A 23,558-nucleotide genomic window follows, 5' to 3' on the forward strand; every position below is an offset into this window, starting at 1 on the left:
GTTCTTTAAGAATTGGAGACTGAATTATGCCAACAACAAGAGCCAGCAAGAGGCCTCAATTCAGCCTGGAGACACGCAACGCAGCCACTACAAAACACTGGCCCTCGATCTCAGCAGGCAACAGCCACCCGATACCTCATAGCAGAGAAACACACATGGCCACAATAAGTATTGCTTTGCCAAACTCATGTGTAGTTAGAAAGTGTGTGTGTGTGCGACCCTGAATTTGAGTGTGTGTGTGCGTGTATCTAGGCATGCGAGTGTGTGTGTGTGTATATCCATGCACTTGTGCTCGTGATTTTGTGTGTCCATGCGCATGTACGTGTGTGTTTGCACGTGCGTGTGAGTATAGGCCCAACCTGGAAAAGCCTGGTGAAGATGTCAAACTCGAAGACGGAGATGTAGTCGTTGCAGGCGAGGTCGATGGTGGACTTGAGGGCCATGGCTTCCAGGCCCGAGCTGATGGGGTGGAACTCGTGTAGTGCCTGCCGGAACACCTTCCAAGGCACTATCGTCCTTAAAACACATCATCGGGACAACAAGTTTACTATACTATACCCATTGAGTTGAACAAGAATTTGACTAATAAAGAGAGTTTGGTTTAGGAGGAAACTAAAAATAAATAAAAAAGTTTAAAAAAAGACTCAATTAACTACTTTCTATCGGTTTACCTAGGCTACCTCACATAGCTTGAAACATCAAAGCAATTTCTTTCTTCCAGTTTCCATCATGTGGTGCATAAATATATCCAATCTTACCACTTAAATGTAAATACTTTCACTATGACTGGCTAGCCTGCTGTAAAATGTCAACTTTTTGTAGAGAGCAGAGGTGGACTCACTTGTCCCCAAATGATCTTCTCCAGAACTCGGCGGCGTCAGCCTTGGTGATCCTGAAGTTATCCCCCTGGAACAGGCCGTTGGGGAAGATGGCTTTGAGCTCAGCCAGCATGTGACTGAATATCAGCGACAACTTGGTCAGGTTCCGTCTACAGAAGAGGAACAGAGAGGGAGAGAGTATTATACAACTTGACGATGGATGGTTCCTCACCCTGAAAATAGTCTTATGGGCCAAGACAAATAAATCCATGGTGCGATTCCCTAAAACAGCCACTACACATTTCAGCTAAATTTAGCCACCGATAACTAATGTCATGTTAACATGGCTTTGTCAGGGGCTGAACTCCATGGTGGAAGCTGTGAGTGAGTGAGTGAGTGAGTGAGTGAGTGAGTGAGAAAGGGACTAGACCTCCATCACATTACACACGCTAGCCTGGGTGTGCAGGTTGGGGTTCGACGGTAGAAGGGAGGGGTTGGAGGCCACAACATGCCTGGCACACTTTTCCGATTCCAGAGGCCCCTGGGCAGATGAGCATCGAGAAAAGAGGCGGGTGAACGCAGTGGCGGCAGGGGGGACGAAGTGGCAAAGAAAGCACGGAATAACACAGTGAGGGATTGTGCAAGGCTCTTGGGGGAGGGGGGGGCTGGGAAAATTGACATGCACAAGAGAGAGCGAGAGTGTGGCGGCAGCGTCTCTCCCTCTCTCCAATGCCAGCACAGAGGAAGGGTGGGGAAGGCCGTGTAAGGGGATAGAGGAGAGGACAGAGACTTATGATGAGCTCGAAAAAGACAGTGAGGATACAGAGACCTTGCCAAATTGTGTGAGCGTGTGTGTGAGCATGTGTGTGTGAGCGTGTGTGTGCACGCCTGTGGGGGGATGTTTTGACACTCAACTGCCAAGACGAGAAGAAAAAGAAATGCAGCCTCTTTTTTTGCGAACGGCTTTGAGTGAGGCGAGGCATTCTGCAGCAGTAGAAGCCCATCTGCCCCGCTAGAAATCAGTCCTGTCCCGTTTCCCCTCGTCACCTTGCAAAACTAAACCCGTCTGACAATTACATTCTCTAACCCCTCCTTCACACTTTCCATTTTAAATGTCAAATTCAACCAATGTGCTTAATTTAATCACAACAATTTATTTTCTGCTGGAAAAGTATGCCAATTATAAGTGCCCACATTTCTAGAAGGGGACGTCCTGTTGGTGAGGTTGACATTACTGACCCTAGCTAACCGAGTGGGCAGTGACGGCAAACAGAAAGCGTATATTGGATTCACCTTTACACACACGCACGCTGTTTGTGTCAGGGTAGTCTTGCGTTGCCATACTGCTAAAATCACGCCACTGTCACACCTCCCTTAGAGGTCGTGCAAAAATTATTTGAATGGCCTGCTGGCTCCCAGCGGCAAGATTTTGATTGGTTGCTACATTTCAAGAACCCTCCCCCCACATGCTGTTGGTGCTACGTGTTATTGTTCATCACCGTTTTCAGACCAGGAAGGACACATTTTGCAGAGTTGCTCCGCATGCTAGTTAGCACAATTGGAGTTCCGCCCAAGCAAGGCATTTGATTGGTTTGATGTGTTGCGTCACTAACTTCCACCGGGTGTCCACCTCCTTTTACAATCTTTCTGTCATGAACATTCCCTGCCTTCCAGTTTTAAGGAAGCCTGGTTCTTGACAAGGCTAGTGTGAGGGCATTGCTCTGTAGGTGGCAAAGTGCCCTCGGTGAAGCACAGCTGTGTCCCGTCATTGGCATAGGGTATGCCTTGTGTGTGAGAGAGACTAGGGTGTATGTGTCTAGTCACCATTAAGGGTCACAGTCTACAAGACAGCGAGTTAAACTGCCAATCCCGAGAGTGATGTTGTAGCTTATGAGTTTACAGTGCGCCTGCCAGCGTGTCTGTTGTATGTGTGTCCTCATATCTCTGACTAGGGTAGAACTTGGTGCTACAACGCTTGCTCTGTATTTCTGTGCGCGGCTGGGCATGGCTCCAATGCTTCAAGGCTAAGCCAAGAGAGGCAGGTAGCCTTTAAACCTTTAAAACGCATCTCCTGTATGTTGTTTGATACAGAGACTACCCTAGTGGACAGTGGAGACGACACACTGCTTAGCTATTCCTATCCTATCAGAGGGAAAGGTGGCGCTATTAACACATTGTTTAGGCTTATCATATCCTCTCAGATCCCAACAAGTGCATATAGACTTGTCCTCTACTCTACTCCTCTTTCCTCTGTCTGTTATGAGTCATCTGCTTTAACTCAAAACCAGTCTTCACTGATACAACAATAGCACCGAACGAAAGTTAGTTAGAAAGTCCAAAAGACTAAGCCAAAAAAAACAACACAAACCCATTCATTATTTATGGCCATTCCTTTTCGTCTGAAAAAACCAAGGACATCGTTAGCCAGAGAGAAGAGAGGAGAAAAAGGAGAGGAGAGAAAGAAAAAGAAAAGGAGGGAGAGAACGAGAGTGTTTGAGTAAATGCAACCTCACAGCCGCCCACGCACTGTGTTTTGCTAACCCCGGCACGGCACTTCTTTTTCTTGCGTCCCAAATGGCACCCTATTCCCTATATAGTGCACTACTTCTGACCAGCGCCAATGGAGCTCTGGCCAAAAGTAGTGCACTATATAGGCAATAGGGTGCCATTTGGGATGCATTCATTTTCTTGTTCTGCACGAGCTACTGTAGTTAACCCGCAGATACATATACCCCCCCCAATCCACCATAGCCTCGCTGTTACCATGGAGATGGGCCAAGCTATCCCTGGATACGGAGCTCGTGGTGACCCCCTCCTCCTATAAGGGCCTGACCTTTGACCAGCAGCTGGCTGCTCCCTTCCCATTTCCAGTTTTCCGCGATAGAAGGCTAGAAAATTAAAGCGGCGGCCCACTTGAAGCCAATTACTGGCGAACGGACAGTCTGGGGGACTAAATCACAGTGGCTGGTGGCACTACACATTAGGCCTACATGACAAATCGGAGAGAGAGGGATTGACATGCTGTAAGCCTGGTGGTAGGCCTACTCTCAATGCAATACAATGTAGCAGTCGGGCTGTCTGTGAACTAGGACCCTCAACACCCACCGTGCAGCAGCAACACAATCACACCACAGTAGTCCTAGACACTTCTACAGAGAAAAACATCGCAACCACAATGGGTTCCCCTTTCATCACATTATACATTTAACTCTCCGGAACTGGCTGCTCACCGGATCTCTGTCAGGAAACAGCAGTGACAGCAGACTTACGCACACAAACAAGTGTGCTTGAGTGCACGCACGCAGAGACACATACTTTGACTGACACATCCTGACGCACCAACGCAAAACAGAGGCTCACTTTTTCTTATTTTTCTATTAACCGTTTAATTCCTCTAATATCATCCACCGTGATAAAGACTGAAAGACACGAGTCGCCGCCTAAAAACGCTCTACTCGAAAAGTGCTATTCCGTGCTAACAGTGTTAGAGAAAGGGACCGATGCATAATCTTACCATTTCCTGTCTAAATAGCCTTACATCGCCTATTTGCTGTGTCCCCAGATCAAATAAGGAACTGTGTAATAAGCCTAATGTTCCTCATAACCCAGTAGGAGAACTATACAGTCTATATTATTTTGAAACTGGCAGCAGCAGTATGCCATAAATAAACGATGCAGTGTTGCTTCCGTGTGTGCATACGTGCATGTGTGTGTGTGTGTGGTTCCGCGCGTGTGCGATCAGGCTAGGGGTGATGTGCAGGCCAGTGTAACTCAAGCTGAAACGGAGCCCAGGAAGCATTAAGTGCATTTCCATTCACAGCAGCGCTAACCGTTTGGCCTGCATGATGGGTAAAATGCCCGTCAGTCGAGGGCATTTCACAAAGCCAAATTAAGTCAGAGTAGATAACTGGCATGGTCCCTAATGGCTTAATGTGAATAAAAAGTTTGTGTCCGAAATGGCACCCTGTTCACTGTATAGCGCACTTCTTTTGACCAGGGCCCATAGGGCTCTGGTCAAAAGTAGTGCACTAAATAGGGAATAGGGTGCCATTTCAGGCGCAACGCAACATTAAATCTATTTTGGACTGCTCGACTAAAAAACAAAAATCTCGGCCGACCGTCAGCCTATCGAAAAAAACAATAAACCAGTCGACTAAATTGGGTCAGCCATACCTGTATGGCAATACGTTGAGAAGTTAAATATAAAGGATATGCGAACATTGCGAGGTGGAATTGAGATACAGTAATGGTAGTAGACTACCGGTGCAACGCTTAACCATCTGAAGGGACCGAGACCAAAACCATTGCTGGCAGCTGTATTGTGAATTCACATGGAATAGTAGGATTTTTTCTTATTGTTCTTAAGGACAAATTTATTTTTCCATTTATTTTTTAACGCTGTTAAAACATTAAGAAATGTTTTCCATTTCTCACATCCAACCACAAATTGTCTGTCTGATCCGACAGAACTCATCAAGAAATAGCCCAAAATTCTCAGACAGAACAGTATTGGAGTTACATATTAGTAACTGCTGGTACATGAAGTGGCAAAGAATGTCAAATTCAGCAACGGCAGGTAGCCTAGTGGTTAGAGAGTCGGACCAGTAACCGAAAGGTTGCAAGATCAAATCCCTGAGCTGACAAGGTAAAAATCTGTCGTTCTGCCCCTGAACAAGGCAGTTATAACCCACTGTTCCTAGGCAGTCATTGTAAATAAGAATTTGTTCTTAACTGACTTGCCTAGTTAAAAGGTTAAATACAAATAAGCAGACTCAGAGTGATGCTACAGTCTGCAAAATGCAGGCTCTCTCACATTCTCTGCATGTGCCCTAAAAATGTACACATCCTTTGGAATGATTTCGTTATCTGGCAGTGCATTTCCCTATTGCTGAAATTGATCCGTTTGCGCAGACCTTTGCCAGCAAATAAGATGGGAGAGATAGTCAAAGCCAATAGCCTGCTACTGAGTGAGGAACTATTGTCTTACCAGCAGCCTGGTATAGAAAATGGGTAGTCTATAGAAAATGGGAAGTCATATCCACAGGGCAGGCTCAGGGCTTTGAGGGACTAATTTAGCAACTGGCACATGCCCTCTGCAAATAGAGGGATGTTGTGGTACTAATGCTGGCAGGGACATGAACTTGGCATGATACCACAGAGTTCCAGCAGCACAGATAGGAGGCAGAGAAGCCCCTTTTCATAGCAGCTACATACGACAACTGTTTTGTCAACATTCGAAAAGCTAACTAAATGAAACCATTTGCAATAGTTTTGTCTGCTTATTTAGAGAAGAGACTGAATGTGGCATTAGAAGAGATGGACACAACAAAAGGGGTTGTGTGAGCCACTGAGGCACTATCAGGGACGTGCAGACTAGCTTGAGACTGCCAGGTGCAAGAAGATATGGGAGGCTTCCTCTGTCTGCAGAGAGAAAGGAGGGCACAGACAGCGAGTGTCTGCAGTAGTGAGGGAGATGAAGTAGGAGGCCCATGGCCAACCATGCAGATCCTTCTCCCAACATCACTGGGGTCCCACCATCTGCAATACCCTCAGCTGTAGCCGCGGAGGCTGCAGCAGGCTGTACAGGGGCTGCATGAATGTAGACGGGAGTCCTTGCTTTTAATGTTGATCTGAAAACATAAATCCAACAAGGCCAGGATCATGGGCATGTGGTGGAGTGACAGGAGGAGGAGAGAGCAGCCACGCTAAAAAGGAAAGCCGCACTCCTGTTCTGGTTTCCTGCCCCGTGGATATGAAAACGGGGCTTGGAGTAGAAGAACAGCCTTGTCTCACGCTTCGCACTGCAGATGGATTACCCTTTTTGCCCCGGGACCATTCTCCTGTTGTCCTCGTCCCAAATGGCACCTCATTCCCTACATAGGCCCTGGTTAAAAGTAGTGCACTATATTGGGAATAGGGTTCCATTTGGGAACCAGCCCTCCTCTCCCCCCCAGGATATATTAACTACCAGCAGTCAGGACGGAGCGCTGGTCAGGGGCTTAGCCAAGGAAGCCAGATCAAACGGCAAAGCTCAGGGAGGTCTGAACAATATCCGGATATAGGGGAGGTTGGAAGGGCCTATTTCTGCACACATTGATCAACTCCATACTCAGACTGGACTTTGTGGTTATAAACAGGCTAGCGTTTGCTGTGCTCCTTCTCCCCGTTGCGGACCCTCCCCCTCTCTCTGAGCAGCGTAGAAATGGCACTAGGTGGCCTGTGAGAAACAGGAAAAGGAAGCTCGCAGTCTACCGGGAAGAAACTGTGTGGCGAGCTGTTAATCATTAGTTCCCTTCTAGCAGCTCACAGCCCACAGCCAACACTTTACCCCCTCACACACAGCAGCGTTGTAGCTAGACTCCCATGTCAGGCCACCACCGCACAAAAAGCACAACTAAAATTAGCAAAAGGCTAGGCTTTCAGTCTACGGTGGTTGTGGTAATCAACCAGCAATTGTCAGAACGCTGAACGCAAATATCACTCTCCCCAGAACTATGGGGGCTGTGTGTCAGTATGTCTGCGTGCAAGACGAGCAAAAAATATTTGCGCTGCTCAAATCTAAATGTGGAGGGTCGGACGCCAAAATGAAAATAAACTGAAGAGCAAATTTCGCGGCGGTAATATTGTGGAGAAGTCTGCAGGGCATCTCGGCACCAAATCCACCCACTAGCGCTCTCTGTACTGCAACGGTCTGAGAAGAAACAACCGTGTAGGATGACCACGTAATCGTCATATCATTCATAGCTAGCATCCATCATTTTTCACTGAAATGGTGCTCTGCCTTTATCAACAACCAGAGGAAAGGGAATAGCTAATATTTTGTCCATACAGGAGACTATTTAAGTCGAGGCTGAAGCTAACACTGTATCAAACTGTTCTAACCATCTCCAGCCTATCCAGGAGGAACGAGAGTGGTAACTTAGGGCTCTACAGTGCGACCATTTTACTTGCATCTGCGCCTAAATATTTAGCCGTGCGACCTGGAATGTTAATTTGGGAGCACAAGCTTTAATATGGCAAACATTTTTCATTGTGCTCCTAAAATTCTGTGTGTCTGCCTACATCCCTGCAAGCTCCGCCTCTCCCATCTCCTCATTGGTTTTTAGGAGCATATACCCACGTGGGTGATTGATTGAAAGACGAACTGAGGTCCACACTCCAGTCCAGTTGGTGGTGGTAATGCACCTTAAAAAGTTGGTTGCCAACTGCCATAATAAGCCCAAAGAAGAAGCCTTAACTAGAAGCAACAGTTTACCCTTTTATCTGTGGATTAATTGTCGAAGTAGAGGACCTTACTCATTTCAAGTAAAAATAAAACCCCAATGTTTATATCCCGGGACAAATTAGCTAGCAACAGCAAGCTAGCTAGCTAAAATGGCTATGATAGTTTCATGCGTTTCGACCTGTCCCCAAATGAATATAGTTGATTCAGAGTTCGTTTTGATATTTCAACCTCTGTGTCCTGATCGCATCTGGTGTGGGTGGACAAAAATCAACATGCGCACACCCGGTTTAGTCAGCATGTAAGGCACACCGTGCTAAGAACCCTGGTATGGGAGGAGTGTCACACAGCTAAGGCCGTTTGCGGCTGGTAACACACTAACCACGCTACTGGGCTAAAGCCCTCCTCTAGGCACAATAGTGCTCTTTGTCTCTGGTCCCTGTGTGTGTGTGTGGGGGGGGGGCTTCATCGGTTACTACCAGCTCCGGCTCTAGAACCCACTCGCTCTGTAATAAAGTGATGATGAAAATGTATTTCACAAAGGAGTGGTTAAGACCGTTCAAATGGGCCCGTTACTTAATGCTAATTCAATTAGGGGGAAGACAGAAGAGGAATGTGAGATGAGCCTCCTCCTCTCCCTTAGTGTCAGCACAAGGAGACTCATTGTCCAAAAAAACAGAAGCCATGCAAAACTACAGGCAGAGAGTCATCGCTACTCTGATTTGTTGCATTAAAAGAAATTAACCACAGTTTTCATTAAAAAAAACATTTTTAAAAAAAGGGTTGTGTTTTGAGTACATTGGAGATGAGCTCAGGGGCCCAACTTGTGTCAATTAATTAAAGGAGAAAATATTTGGCAGGATGTGGCCATTGATACTTGATACTTAACTCGAGCCATCATATTCATGCTCCCACTGCGTGTAACCGGTTGACCCTGGGAGAGGCTTGGAGTGTGTCCAGCAATAAGTTAGGAATGTGCAAATCAAGCTTCATTGTCATTTTTAACTGTATAACCTGGGGCCATAGTTATCAAGCGTCGGAGTAGGAATTATATGGGGTGCCGTTGGCAAAGTAGAAAATACCATTTTTTACAGCCTATTTCCCCAAAAGATTTAAGCCAAATCCTGCATTTCTGACGGGATTTATAAAATGTCGTCAACATTAACATGCTTGTTCAACTTTGCTAAAGGCACTGCATACAATTCCCTTCTCTGAGATGCTTGAATAATTTGGCCACTGAGCTACAAATCATAAAGGGAAAACATGATATTGGTCATGTCAAAAGACATTAGACTACATTTTGATTAGCAATTTCATCCAAAACGTTGCTCGTTAAATTGATACAATTTAAGGCCAAGTGGCAAACAATAATGCAGGCACGAGGGATAGGTGTGTGAACATGCGGGTCTGTTCAGATAAGACGTAGTCATTGTTTGTGTGTGTGTCTGAAAGTTGATCTTATGTGTACATTTGTACTGTGTATGGAGCCATATTTTTAGTTTTTGATGTTATTCAAAAAGCTACAGTGTTAAGACTACATTTTGTATTTTTGCAATTTCTTTAGCTCCTTTACAACCCTCATGTCTGTGGGAGACTAACGGCAAAGCCTGTGAACACAGAGACAGACAGAACACAGGCAAATAGATCAGCGTCACCCTGACCACAAATGTTCACTTGTACAAACCACAGCACCCTTCTCTTTGGCTGTTACTCAGTACAAGACTACATTGCTCCACTTTAAGGAGGTGCAGAAACGTACCCACCGATGAGATCTAACCCGACACCTGCCTGCTAAGACAGGGAGGGGTTCAGCACACACACAAAAATACCCCCCCCCCCCACTTCACTTCAGACGTAGGAGAAAGAAATTCATAGCCTTTTCACGCTATTGTGCCGTCCCAAACCGTACTGGCTCAGATCGTTGCTTTTCAACGTGTTCCTTCAAATCACAGTTCCTGGACTTATGGTGGATGTGTAACCAAGGCCAGCAACGTACAGCTCGGCTTAGCTCTGGGCTAACAAAAAGGGTTAATATTCTGGTAGTGAATGAACTGAGCGTGATCTAACACAGGTCAGAGTGCGACCTCACAGGAGCATTTCAGGAGGAGGATAAGACGGCTCAATACACGCGCTCGTGGTACAAAAACAAAGGCACTTATCTTGATGTCTTGGGGAAAAAAGAAAACGGTTTAAAAAAAAAAGGATCTTATCAGGAAATGGCAATTGTGAGACCAAGAAGTATTTTAGGAAAAGTACCTGCATTTCGTCAACAACGAGTTCGATTTCCACCTCAATCTCCAACAATGTCATCATCTCACCTGGGCTGAGAGTTCTCCTCATACATGCGCTCCTTGCCCTCCTTGAACAGGCTGATGGTCTGCTTGGTCTTCTTAGTCAGGTTCTCCATGAAGACGCGGAAATACTCGTTGTCGCCTAGCGTCTCCATCTTGCCCTCGTAGCGGGACAGGATGGTGCGGAGGTGCTGGTAGGTGTCTGGCAGCAGGTCCAGGATGTAAGGTGGGCTGTTCTTCAGTGCCAGCTTGGGGTTCTGGCACAGTCGCACCACCTGGATGGAGGGAGAGGATAGGACACATAGGGGAGATGATGAATCAGCTTACTGAAACACATGAGAAGTCAGCAACGGTGGTGGAAGAGACTTAGTAGTATGCGAATACATACCAGGGTTGGGATCCATTGCTTTTTAATACAATTCAGGAAGTAAATAAAAATCCTATTTCTTGAATTGAAAAGTTGCACATTTTATTCTATGAAGATGTTTTTAATTCAGGAAGTGAATTGACCACAACCCTGACAAGTACCCAAACATCAACTGAACAAACTAACGTCTGTGCACGCTTGAGTCTTTAGCCTACATACACAACGGTCAGTGAAAAGGGGACCATCGATATCACTAAAACAAAACTACCGCTGAACACCATTTGATAAATACATCGGTATGATAGTGTGATGACGTGGATTATATTGATCATAACACTTTTCACCTAAACGTAAAATACTCTAGCTCTCTCTGACAAGTAATCACTTGCGCACCAGAGTGTCGCCAGAGCGTCAAGTCCAGTAAGGACTAGGGACTACAGGGAAGTGAGAGAGTGAGAAAAGCCACTTGGAGGAGAAGTGGCAGAGCGAGTGAAAGTGCCTGGGAGAGCGAGTGAGAGAGCAGTGCTGAGATAGCAAACCCTGAGAGTCACTAAGTGAGTCTATTTTAAGGCCTTCAACACAGTGAAGAGAATGAAATAGTCATCTCAGGATTAAAGCTTGCTGTTGGTCTGGTAATAGACGACACACACACACACACACACACACAGGTCTGTCCCTCTCCAATACACAAAGGGAAGGGCTCTGTTTTCTTATGAATCGTCAATATTTCTATAGGCTATGCAACTGCAGGAGAAAGAGTGATGGGTGCTAATAAAAAGAGGATCCCACCAGAGTTCTATAGGCTAGGCCTACTATATTTATTTCTCAACTTTCCTAATATTAAGCACATTGCTTATATTTACAACAGGAGTATAGCCTACCTGGCTGGCATGAAAATAAACCACGGTGGAAAGCATCCTGCATTCGCTATTTAAGTGCATAGATGACAACCTCTTCCTCAATGTGAGCAAGACAAAGGAGCTGATCGTGGACTACAGGAAAAGGCGGGCCAAACAGGCCCCCATTAACATCGACGGGGCTGTAATGGGGCGGGTCAAGAGTTTCAAGTTCCTTGGTCTCCACGTCACCAACGAACTATCATGGTCCAAACACACCAAGAGTCGTGAAGAGGGAACAACAACACCTTTTCCCCCTCAGGAGACAAAAGGTTTGGCATGGGTCCCCAGATCCTCAAAAAGTTCTACAGCTGTACCACCGAGAGCATCCTGACCGTTTGCATCAACGCCTGGTATGGCACCTGCTGCATAGGGCCCAGTACCTCACCGGGGTCAAACTTCCTGCCATCCAGGACCTATATAATAATCGGTGTCAGAGGAAAGCCCATTAAATTGTCAGGGCCTCCAGTCACCCAAGTCATAGACTGTTCTCTCCGCTACCGCACGGCAAGCAGTACCGGAGCGCCAAGTCTAGGACCAAAAGGCACCTTAACAGCTTCTACCCCCAAGACAAAAGACTGCTGAACAATTAATCAAATGTCCACTGGACTATTTACATTGACCACCCCCACTCCATTTGTTTTTTACACTGCTGCTACTCACTGGGTATTTTCTATGCATAGTTACTTCACCCCTACCTACATGTACAAATTACCTCAACTAACTTGTACCCACGCACAGTGACCAGCACCCCTTGTATATAGCCTCTATTGTTATGTTGTGTTCATTTGTTATTTATTTGTTATTTACATTAGTTCATTTGGTAAATATTTTCTTAACTCTTCTTGAACTGCACTGTTGGTTAAGGGCTTGTCAGTAAGCATTTCACGGTAAGGTCTGCACTTGTATTCGGCGCATGTGACAAATAAAAGTTTGATTTGATATGCATTTCTTTTCCGCAGCACGTTTTGACGCAGGTGTATGATAATGGTCCATTTTAAATCAAAACAAAATGTCACACATATATTAATTTGTTTCTGTAAAGTCACGATTAAATTAAGAATAGTCTCCAGACCTGAACCCAATAGAAAATCTTTGGAGGGAGCTGAAAGTCCGTATTGCCCAGCGACAGCCCCGAATCCTGAAGGATCTGGAGAAAGCCTGTTTGGAGGAGTGGGCCAAAATCCCTGCTGCAGTATGTGCAAACCTGGTCAAGAAATACAGGAAACGTATGATCTCTGTAATTGCAAACAAAGGTTTCTGTACCAAATATTAAGTTCTGCTTTTCTGATGTATCAAATACTTATGTCATGCAATAAAATGCCAATTAATTACTTTAAAAATCATCATGATTTTCTAGATTTTTGTTTTAGATTCCGTCTCTCACAGTTGAGGTGTACCTATGATACAAATTACAGACCTCTACATGCTTTGTAAGTAGGAAAACCTGCAAAATCAGCAGTGTATCAAATACTTGTTCTCCCCACTGTATATAAGCAGTGAGTGAGTTTCAAGTTTGGGGAAGCTCCCTTTTCACCATAAAAATATACCTTTATAAATTATAATAAAAGCATTGCATGCATAATTGCGGTCACTTTTGATAATGGTTTTTTCCCGCTAACGGAACATTTGCGCTTATAGCCTACTACCATGTGTGCATTGCTGCGCTTATAATGTGATGAAATAGATAAATAGTTTATCAACATTGCATGCATAACAAAGTTTGATGCAAGTGGTTGTATTAATTTTCGATCCATCGTATCCCACAACTGTCCCAGACTAGGTTTGGATTATTTAATTCCTCGCACAGAATAAGTCGACTTTGGCACTATGGGGGATAGTAGATTGACATAGGCTAGTGCTTTTGCTGTTCGTTAGGCCTACTCATCTTGTTGGCTGATGAAAAGTAAATGTGGACACTTCTAATATCTTCAATATGCACCTCGGAATTAGATAAGGACGCGCGCCCCGATGTGTCGGCCTTCACTTATAGCCTGTGAGAAAGACCCCAATCACGTGATGGAGAGGTGTGTGAGTGAGAGACGCTTTGGATAACACAGCACACTCAGGGAGAAGGGAACGACGCAGCACTCTGGGCCGCAGAAGGCGTGGATTTTTTTAGGGTGCATTACGGCCACAAAGGGGATGCCGCCGTGAAATTCGAGGCATTATCAAGTGCTTGTCAAATTGTGAATGAGAGACTGATGTAGTGTGTACAGCCTGCGCAAAAAAAACAAAGCACGCCTTTTTTTCAAGTCATCATTAGAGTCGCATCGTGAAGCATTACAATGTATGAAGCATATTAGCATATAGCCCAATGTTTGTAGAACAACTAAAGTTACATAACTCTAAATTAAGCATATAGGAATACTTATTTCTTTGTTAACCGCTCAACAAAGAACAGCTGCACGTGCGCACTCCCTCAAATCATTGAGAAAACGTTTGTTTTATTCAGCTTTGTTCAATTGTGTTCTTCATACTATAAAATAATGCCACAGAATTTTAAGCAAATCTTGTCTGTTAAATGAACTAGTGTAGCCCACAGCCATTCGGCATAGCCACATCAGGACATGACCATTTTCTTCATATCATGGTTCTTTAGACCGGTTTAAAATAAATTGATTGATTGTGACAGTCTAGGCTATATTAAATGGATTTGTTAGACTTTTTAAAATGACTTGTAGGCTGTGTTTGGAAGCCAGGAGATGCTAAATGTGTTTACGTTAATTAACGGTCAATTACCGTGAGACCGACCGTTATTTGCTTGACAATCACCACCTGACGAAATGTTGTGACCTCCACAGCCCTAGCTGAGTCACAACCATAAACACATAATCAATATACAACATAAACATGCATGCCACAGCATTCTGTGATGAATGAATAACTTGACCAAAGTGAAACAAGGAAGAGGGCCTATTTTCCAGAAATTAATCAATCATCTACTTTGTCAGCTTCTTCTTTGTGTCCAGTATAAAAGCCCCATCTAAAACAGAGTGTTATCTGTTGTCTACCTTAGACTTACTGGCTACATTCATATTCAACTTGCACTCAGACAAGTCACTCTCCTCGTGCATTATAAAGAGATACAGGAGCAAACTGTCATGTAATAAAATGGAGAACGTGACCGTCGTCTCAATTCTGCACTTGAACCTATTCCGTCTATTGAACTCAGTCATCATAAACACCACCCAAATTCACAATTTGATGCTGAATTGGCCAACCTTCAAATGAACCCACCATGTCTTGAGTGGCCTAGTCACAGAGCAGGGCTGGTTGCATCTGCTTAGTGAGCTCCAGGCTGATCTTATCAGTGGAATAACATGGGGATCAAAAGACAACACACAGAGAGAAGAGGAGAGAGGAGAGAGAGCAGGAGGGGGTGAGAGATACAGAGCAAGATCGTGACAGAAAGAGAGAGAAACAGACCTGCTTTGGCAAACGTTTCCCATGCCAATAAAGCCCCTCAAATTGAAATTGAGAGGGAGAGAGAGAGACAAACACAACAGAGAGACAGACAGAAACAGAGGGAGAGACAGATGCCTGGGCCCTGACAGTAAATCTCAGTACGCCATCAAAAGGAACATAAAATTCAACAAACCAATTAGGATCTGTCTAAAAATTCTTGACTCAGTTATAGAACTATTGTTGTGAGATCTGGGGTCCTCTCACCAACACCAAATTGAGACTCGCAAAAAACACCATAGTACCCTCCAAGCTCGTCATCAAGCTCGAGACCCTGGGTCTCGACCCTGCCCTGTGCAACTGGGTACTGGACTTCCTGACGGGCCGCCTCCAGGTGGTGAGGGTAGGCAACAACATCTCCACCCCGCTGATCCTCAACACTGGGGCCCCACAAGGGTGCGTTCTGAGCCCTCTCCTGTACTCCCTGTTCACCCACGACTGCGTGGCCACGCACGCCTCCAACTCAATCATCAAGTTTGCGGATGACACAACAGTAGTAGGCTTGATTACCAACAACGACGAGACTGCCTACAGGGAGGAGGTGAGGGCCCTCGGAGTGTGGTGTCAGGAAAATAACCTCACACTCAACGTCAACAAAACTAAGGAGATGATTGTGGACTTCAGGAAACAGCAGAGGGAACACCCCCCTATCCACATCGATGGAACAGTAGTGGAGAGGGTAGTACGTTTTAAGTTCCTCGGCGTACACAACACAGACAAAATGAATTGGTCCACCCACACAGACAGCATCGTGAAGAAGGCGCAGCAGCGCCTCTTCAACCTCAGGGGGCTGAAGAAATTCGGCTTGTCACCAAAAGCACTCACAAACTTCTACAGATGCACAATCGAGAGCATCCTGTCGAGCTGTATCACCGCCTGGTACGGCAACTGCTCCGCCCACAACCGTAAGGCTCTCCAGAGGGTAGTGAGGTCTGCACAACGCATCACCGGGGGCAAACTACCTGCCCTCCAGGACACCTACACCACCCGATGTCACAGGAAGGCCATAAAGATCATCAAGGACAACAACCACCTGAGCCACTGCCTGTTCACCCCGCTATCATCCAGAAGGCGAGGTCAGTACAGGTGCATCAAAGCTGGGACCGAGAGACTGAAAAACAGCTTCTATCTCAAGGCCATCAGACTGTTAAACAGCCACCACTAACATTGAGTGGCTGCTGCCAACACACTGACTCAACTCCAGCCACTTTAATAATGGGAATTGATGGGAATTGATGTAAAATATATCACAAGCCACTTTAAACAATGCTACTTAATATAATGTTTACATACCCTACATTATTTATCTCATATGTATACGTATATACTGTACTCTATATCATCTACTGCATCTTTATGTAACACATGTATCACTAGCCACTTTAACTATGCCGCTTTGTTTACATACTCATCTCATATGTATATACTGTACTCAATACCATCTACTGTATCTTGCCTATGCCGCTCTGTACCATCACTCATTCATATATCTTTATGTACATATTCTTTATCCCCTTACACTTGTGTCTATAAGGTAGTAGTTTAGGAATTGTTAGCTAGATTACTTGGTTATTACTGCAGTCGGAACTAGAAGCACAAGCATTTCGCTACACTCGCATTAACATCTGCTAACCATGTGTATGTGACAAATAAAATTTGATTTGTACAATTTAAAACTCCAAATAATGCATGCAGAGTAGAATTAGGCCGATACCCTCTAATCAAAATCCAGAAAAGAGCCGTTAAATTCTACAACCACCTAAAAAGAAGCGATTCCATAACAAAGCCATCACCTAGAGAGAGATTAACCTGGAGAAGAGTCCCCTAGGCAAGTTGGTCCTGGGGCTATGTTCACAAACAGACCCCAGAGTCCCAGGACAGCAACTCAAATAGACCCAACCAAATCACGAGAAAAAAAATTGACCGATTAATCTGTATCTGCTTTTTTTGGTCCTCCAATAAATCGGTATCGGCGGTGAAAAATCACAATCGGTCAACCTCTATTAGAGACACACATTTCCCTTCAGATTACACAGACATACAAAGAATTAGAAAACAAGAATCCCATTTTCATTAAACTCTCATATCTATTGGGTGAAATACCACATCACAGCAGAACAGACTACAGGAGGCGCACAGTACTACATGCCATCTACATGTGTTCAGTGTAGCCAACTGACTGAGGTCAGTCAGAGGGGGTCACAATAAATCCTGATGTGCACTTGGGTTGGAAGCACGAGTCCTGTCAGAGAGCAGATAAGCCTGTAGCTAAGGAAGGGAAGTCCTAGAGTTATCAGTTGGCTAAACGTGCACACACACACGCAAACACATCCAGTCGTGGTGGACTGGACTAAACCAAAATATTGCCTCTTAGCTGTTCCGCATTCCCCTCCTCCGCTCTCTCGCTAACCTCAGGATCAGAGACTGGGACAGAACCAACCCCCCCCCCCCATACCACTGTGCTCTAGAACACGGGTGCGTCCCCCTACGGGCCCTGGTCAAAAGTAGTGCAATATATATGGAATAGGATGCAATTCGGGACGTAACCCATGACTGCAGGTTCCGGTTACGATAAAACCACTAAAACATTGACTAGGGACCCAATCAACACGGGAAAAGCAGTAAGCCTGTAATAACCCTCTACACCAATTCTATTCATACACTTTAACTGCTTAACTTTGAAGTTCTTAGGCAGATCTATTACAAACATGCACTGTTGTCCGAGTTGTCCTCATGATATCTGAATGGGCAGATAGGCTAACTTGTGCATGGGGCATAACCGTATGAAGAAAAACATGTATTAAAATGGTTAAACCTGATGCAGATGGGTCAGTGTAATGATTATTAACCCATTTTGAAAGAGGGGAAGGACAAATGCTATGAACAATACTTGATAGGATACCAGTTGCAGTAGTAGCAAACAAAGTCTCCACAAGTGTAATTTGTAAAGTTGTATCCTGCCTCGAAGCATTCTGCTAAAATCAGCATACCATAGAACACATATCCCAGGTTCTACAGTGGTTTTCCTTTCAACAACCCTCCATCGTGGACAAAGTCCTCTATTTCTAAAGGTCTTGTGGACACACACACACTTCCTCAACTTCGCCTCAGACAGACTAGACTTTGTGTGTGCCATTGATTGGGAAGCCAAGGTCACTTTCTGAAACAGAAAAGGAGAACTGACATTGCAGTGTCACTTCACTTTTTCTGTTTGTGTGAAGTGACCTCTTCTCCATACATCATTTTTAACCTTTACTTAACGGAGACAATGCAGATGTGCTTGTCTGGTGGAGAGCAATGCAAACTGGCCAACATGTGCCATTATAACAATCCTCAGGGGCTTGGGTTCTTACAGATAAGAGAAAAGAGTGACAAATGTGTAGACTACTCATAGAGAAAACAAACACAAAAAGGCTTTCTTGTCCTCTGAATCACTGTGATAATTCCGTGTGAATCGCACAGGAAACTAGGGGTCAGCCAGCTACAATTTCCAAGAAATGATGTTGTGAAGTAAATGGAGCTAATTCTTTATGATGATCACATGTATTAATTTCCATGCTGCACAATACTCTGGACTTCGTGAGTCACTGCTAGAGTAAGTGTTGGGAGTCGAGCAGTTAGATTGTTGCCACATTGTTTGAAAGTTATTGTGTTTCACATCTGATCTTACAATCACTGATCATTAAAATTACATTTAGCCAGCTAGCTAAATCCCAAATGATGAATAACATTTTACAACCTTATTGCACACCTTTGTCAACGGAACGGATAATCTGTTCTGAAAGGTAAAATGTAGATCTGTGGCTATGGTCAAAGACCAAGCCTAACTTTGCTCACTTAGCTAGCTACTGTTTTCAAGACCCTAATCTGGTATGATGATTGAGTCACCACCACCATGCAAGCGATATGTTCTTGGTCAATGTTGCTAGCTAATGTTAATTGGCTAGCTAGCTAGCTGCCTAGGTAGCTGGCTAACATAGATAGCAATCCAGCCACCACCAGCATCAAACTAACTAGCTACAGCCATATAGGTAGTTCTAACTAACTTCAACTGGCTACATCTTCTGCAGATGAATACAATACATTACATATAATTAACTAGCTCATTTACCACTATCTCTACCAGTCGGTGTAGCCTAGCTGGTCGGTGTAGCTACCCCTAGCTAGCTAGTACTGTAGCTGTCTAGTTAGCGAGCTGGCTAATTAGCCATCTATGCTAGCTTCCTGAGCCACAAATCATCAGCCGGGTAGCTAGATGGATAGTTATATGACTGCTAGTCACCCACCTTGTCCATTAGTTTCCAGCATTTCTCCACCGTCTTTTTGTCCACGGCCCCTGGTTGGTGATTGGAATGGAGGTGGTGATGGGGCTGAAACGCGTCCTTCATCATCCCGATCAGTCCTCCGCCTTTCTTCAGATTTCCTGCCATATTAGGGTCCACTAGGGTCGGCCAGAGCGACAGTCAAGGCTGGGGGACCGCCCTCCTTCCCCAGTCAGACTAAGCAAAAACCGGGCACCCCCGGGGAAGACAGCGCCCGAATTGGATTCGAGCGAGGGTCCGTCGGGGGGGTGGGGGGGAGAAGGGAGTTCTATCGAAACAAGGCTCCCATTAAACCCCCCACCAGTGGTTGGCTCGAGCCTCGGCGAGTGGAGCAAGCCGCAGCCGGGTGCTCAACAAGGAAAACGACGGTTGGCAAGCAAGTCACAATGAAAAGAACGCAGATCCGCCTAGTCGACTAAAAGAAGACAACGATATCGACTTGTCTATCAGTCTGATATCCGTGTAGATTTCGCTGTATTCTTATTGACAGACCCTGTTTCCTTTTCAGCTGCTCGCTCTTTCCGTCTTCGTTCTTCTCGGTGACGGGAAGTTGCAGGCTGGAGACAGTCAAGAGTCGCTAGCTTGATAATACGCTTACTGTAGAGGAAGCACTGACCGTGGCGCCAATAAACTAACTTAAAGGGACATTTACACAGATAGCGAAAATCATTAACACAATAGGAAAGGAGACGGGGTGAATAAATACACTTAGAAAAACCAACACTGCCAGCAGTTTCCCCCTCTGTGTGCGCAGCCCTTGCTCTTCCTGTTCATCCCCTTCCGTTCGCGGAACCTCTCCCTGCCCTCGTCCCCCGCCTTGCACAAATGTTGCCCCCCCCCCAACACCTCCTCCAACTACGCCCTCTTCATGCGCGACCTCGAGATGAAAATACAGGCACGCGCGTCTGTTTGCATGTTCAAGAGCATCATCAATTACGGTGGGAAATTATTTTAATTTGGCTGTGTAAATTCAGACACATTATTTTAGCACGTTTTTTTTGGTGTGGTAAATTCCTAACAACAATTGAGTCACCATTCACCTGTGCCCGCTCCTGTGGCATGAACATTATACTTAATGTTGTAGCCTACATAGATGGGTGCTCCAATGATGTGTGCAGTTGGCACTAACACTTGTAAGGCTCTGTCTGTACCGTTGTCGTTTCATCAGATCTCTCAGATGATAATTCAGGTGTTATATACAGACAGAGGCTTCAGTTCCGCCGATGGTAACCGCCCATCCCACCCCCCTGGAAGCCTCTTCCCCAGAGCTAGTTATAGATATCACCCGTGCATGTCTGTCCTCTACATTATGCACACATTTTTGTGGTAACCGTCCCTTCTCACCGTCAATCGGGAATGATAATTCTTCAAGTTTTACCGGTGAAACGTTCATACAGCATCTGCATGCTATCAGATTTTATTCCCATATGGGAGTATGCATTTAGATCTTCTTGAGTTATGTACAGTGTTGTTTAGAATTATGTAAAGTGAGCGAGGTTTAGAGCAGATGGTGTTAACAAACTGTAGCATAGGCCTATCTGTGTTTTGTTTCAACCAATGCACATATTTTGCCTATAGAGCCCCACAGTGGAGGTGACATATTAGGCATAAATCATAGGGAAATGCTTCTAATAATCTTTCCACCATTCATTTTTCCCACAGGGGATTTTAGAAACACTTAAAATAAGGGCTGTGTATTGTGTAGGCTTACCCTGGTGTGACATTCTGATAACCATGTAAATGTCTCTCGGACAAGGTGACTTTTATCAATACATTTGTCTCTATTTACGCTCATTATCCAAATGCTAATAATAAAAATGCTAACGCTAATGATAATTGTCTGTTCAAACAGCTAACACACAGCTCAGACACCCATACATACCCTACAAGACATTCAACCAGGGGTCTCTTTGCTGTCCCCAAGTCCAGAACAGAGGCTGGGAAATGCACAGTACTCCATAGAGCCTTAACCACATGGAACTCTCGTTCACATCAGGTAACTCAAGCTAGGAGTAAAATCTGATTTAAAAAACAGATAAAACACCTCACGACACAACACTGACTGTGAAGACACAAACACTCACGGCCGGTCTTGCTTTTCTGCTGCCCTAAGCGAGAGTAAAAAATGCTGCCCCCAAAACTACAATAGTCCCAGTAAGCAATATGACGTTGAAAATATGTGTAAAATATGTATTTTCCAGATATTGAAGTTGGGTTAAATTTAGGTTCTGAATGAAAGGTGAAAAGACATATTTTCCGTACATTTAAAATATTTTCCAGGACTTGAAAACAACTCTTTTACAGATATTGAAAAATACATTTTTTCCCGGACTTTGAAAACAGGTTAATTTTCGGTTCTGAATTAAAGTTGAAAATACTTATTTTCCGAATGTTGAAAATATGTATTTTCCTGATTTTTAAATCAGGCTCATTTTTGGTTCTGAATCAAAGTTGAAAATACGTAATTAATAGAAGTATATGTTTGGACCAATTCTTGTCCAGACCACACCAAATCTGAACCAAACATAGACGTCTATGATTGGTTCAGATTTTGTCCGGACCAAACCAAAAACCAATGTCCGTGGATGTGGAAATCAAGGCAGGTCCGGACTGCACCAAACAAATATGTCCAAAAGGCATTGGCATCGGTTCGCGCTTACGGACAAGCCAAATATTTTTCGCCCCTGCCTTTGTCAAAGTGGGCACTGTTTATCACAGGGCAGGCATCACAGGCATCAGCTCTCACCTAAAAATCCCATATCAAATACAGTTCTATTTGTCACATGTGCCATTTGATTAATTGTTCAGCAGTCTTATGGCTTGGGGGTAGAAACTGTTAAGGAGGCTTTTGGACCTAGACTTGGCGCTCCGGTACAGCTTGCCGTATGGGAGCATTGAGAACAGTCTATGACTTGGGTGATTGGAGACTTGGACAATTTTTTGGGCCTTCCTCTGACATCGCCTATTATATAGGTCCTGGATGGCAGGAAGCTTGGCCCCAGTGATGTACTGGGCTGTATGCACTACCATTTGTAGCGCCTTACGGTCGGATGCCGAGCAGTTGCCATGCCAGGAGGTGATGCAACTGGTCAGGATGCTTTCGATGGTACAGCTGTAGAACTTTTTGAGGATCTGGGGACCCGTGCCAAATCTTTTCAGTCTCCTGAGGGGGAAAGGTGTTGTCGTGCCCTCTTCAAAACTTTATTGGTGTGTTTGGACCATGATAGTTTGTTGGTTATGTGGACACCAAGGAACTTGAAACACTTGACCCGCTCCACCCCAGCCCCTTCGATGTCCAGGATCCAGTTGAACGCTGAGGTGTAGTCAATGAACAGCATTCTCACATAGGTGTTCCCTTTGTCCATGTGGGAAAGGGCAGTGTGGAGTGCGATTGAGGTTGCGTCATCTGTGGATCTGTTGGGGCAGTATGCGAATTGGAGTGGGTCAAGGGTTTCCAGGATGATGGTGTTGATGTGAGCCATGACCAGCCTTTCAAAGCACTTCATGGCTACCGACTTGAGTGCTACGGAGAGGTAGTCATTTATGCAGATTTCCTTCACTCTCTTGGGCACAGGGTCTATGGTGGTTTGCTTGAAACATACTGTAGCTATTACAGAGTCGGTCAGGGAGAGGTTGAAAATCTCAGTGAAGAGAGCGTGATCACACTGTCATCCGGAACAGCTGGTGCTCTCATGCATGCTTCAGTGTTGCTTGCCTCGAAGCGAGCATAAGAGGCATTTAGCCCATCTAGTACAGTGCCTTGCAAAAGAAAATAAGCAAACATGTTTGGTGTTCGCCAAAAGGCATGTGGGAGACTCCCCAAACATGGAAGAAGGTACTCAGGTCAGATGAGACTAAAATGTAGCTTTTTGGCCATAAAGGAAAATGCTATGTCTGGTGCAAACCCAACACCTCGCATCACCCCAAGAACACCATCCCCACAGTGAAGCATGGTGGTGGCAGCATCATGCTGTGGGGATGTTTTTCATCGGCAGGGACTGGGAAACTGGTCAGAATTGAAGGAATGATGTATGGCCCTAAAGACAGGGAATGTATTGAGGGAAACCTGTTTCAGTCTTCCAGAGATTTGAGACTGGGATAGATGTTCACCTTCCAGCAAGACAATGCCCCTAAGCATACTGCTAAAGCAACACTCGAGTGGTTTAAGGGGAAACAT

At 45.0% G+C, this 23,558-nt stretch overlaps 1 protein-coding gene across 1 annotated transcript in view; it reads right to left on the reverse strand.

Moving 5' to 3' along the window:
* The window catches only part of LOC109908866 (E3 ubiquitin-protein ligase CBL), a 40,690-nt gene extending 20,535 nt beyond the window's left edge, over positions 1-20,155 (reverse strand). The window contains exons 1-4 of the mRNA XM_031796143.1: positions 19,346-20,155; positions 10,359-10,606; positions 842-988; positions 360-516 (exon numbers count right to left, since the gene is read on the reverse strand). Of these exons, the coding sequence (XP_031652003.1) occupies positions 360-516; positions 842-988; positions 10,359-10,606; positions 19,346-19,489 (696 nt within the window). The 5' untranslated portion in view covers positions 19,490-20,155. The remainder of the gene's footprint in view (positions 1-359; positions 517-841; positions 989-10,358; positions 10,607-19,345) is intronic.
* Positions 20,156-23,558: the final 3,403 nt, after the last annotated feature.

This window comes from Oncorhynchus kisutch, linkage group LG18 (genome assembly GCF_002021735.2).
Source record: "Oncorhynchus kisutch isolate 150728-3 linkage group LG18, Okis_V2, whole genome shotgun sequence".
NCBI lineage: Eukaryota > Metazoa > Chordata > Actinopteri > Salmoniformes > Salmonidae > Oncorhynchus > Oncorhynchus kisutch.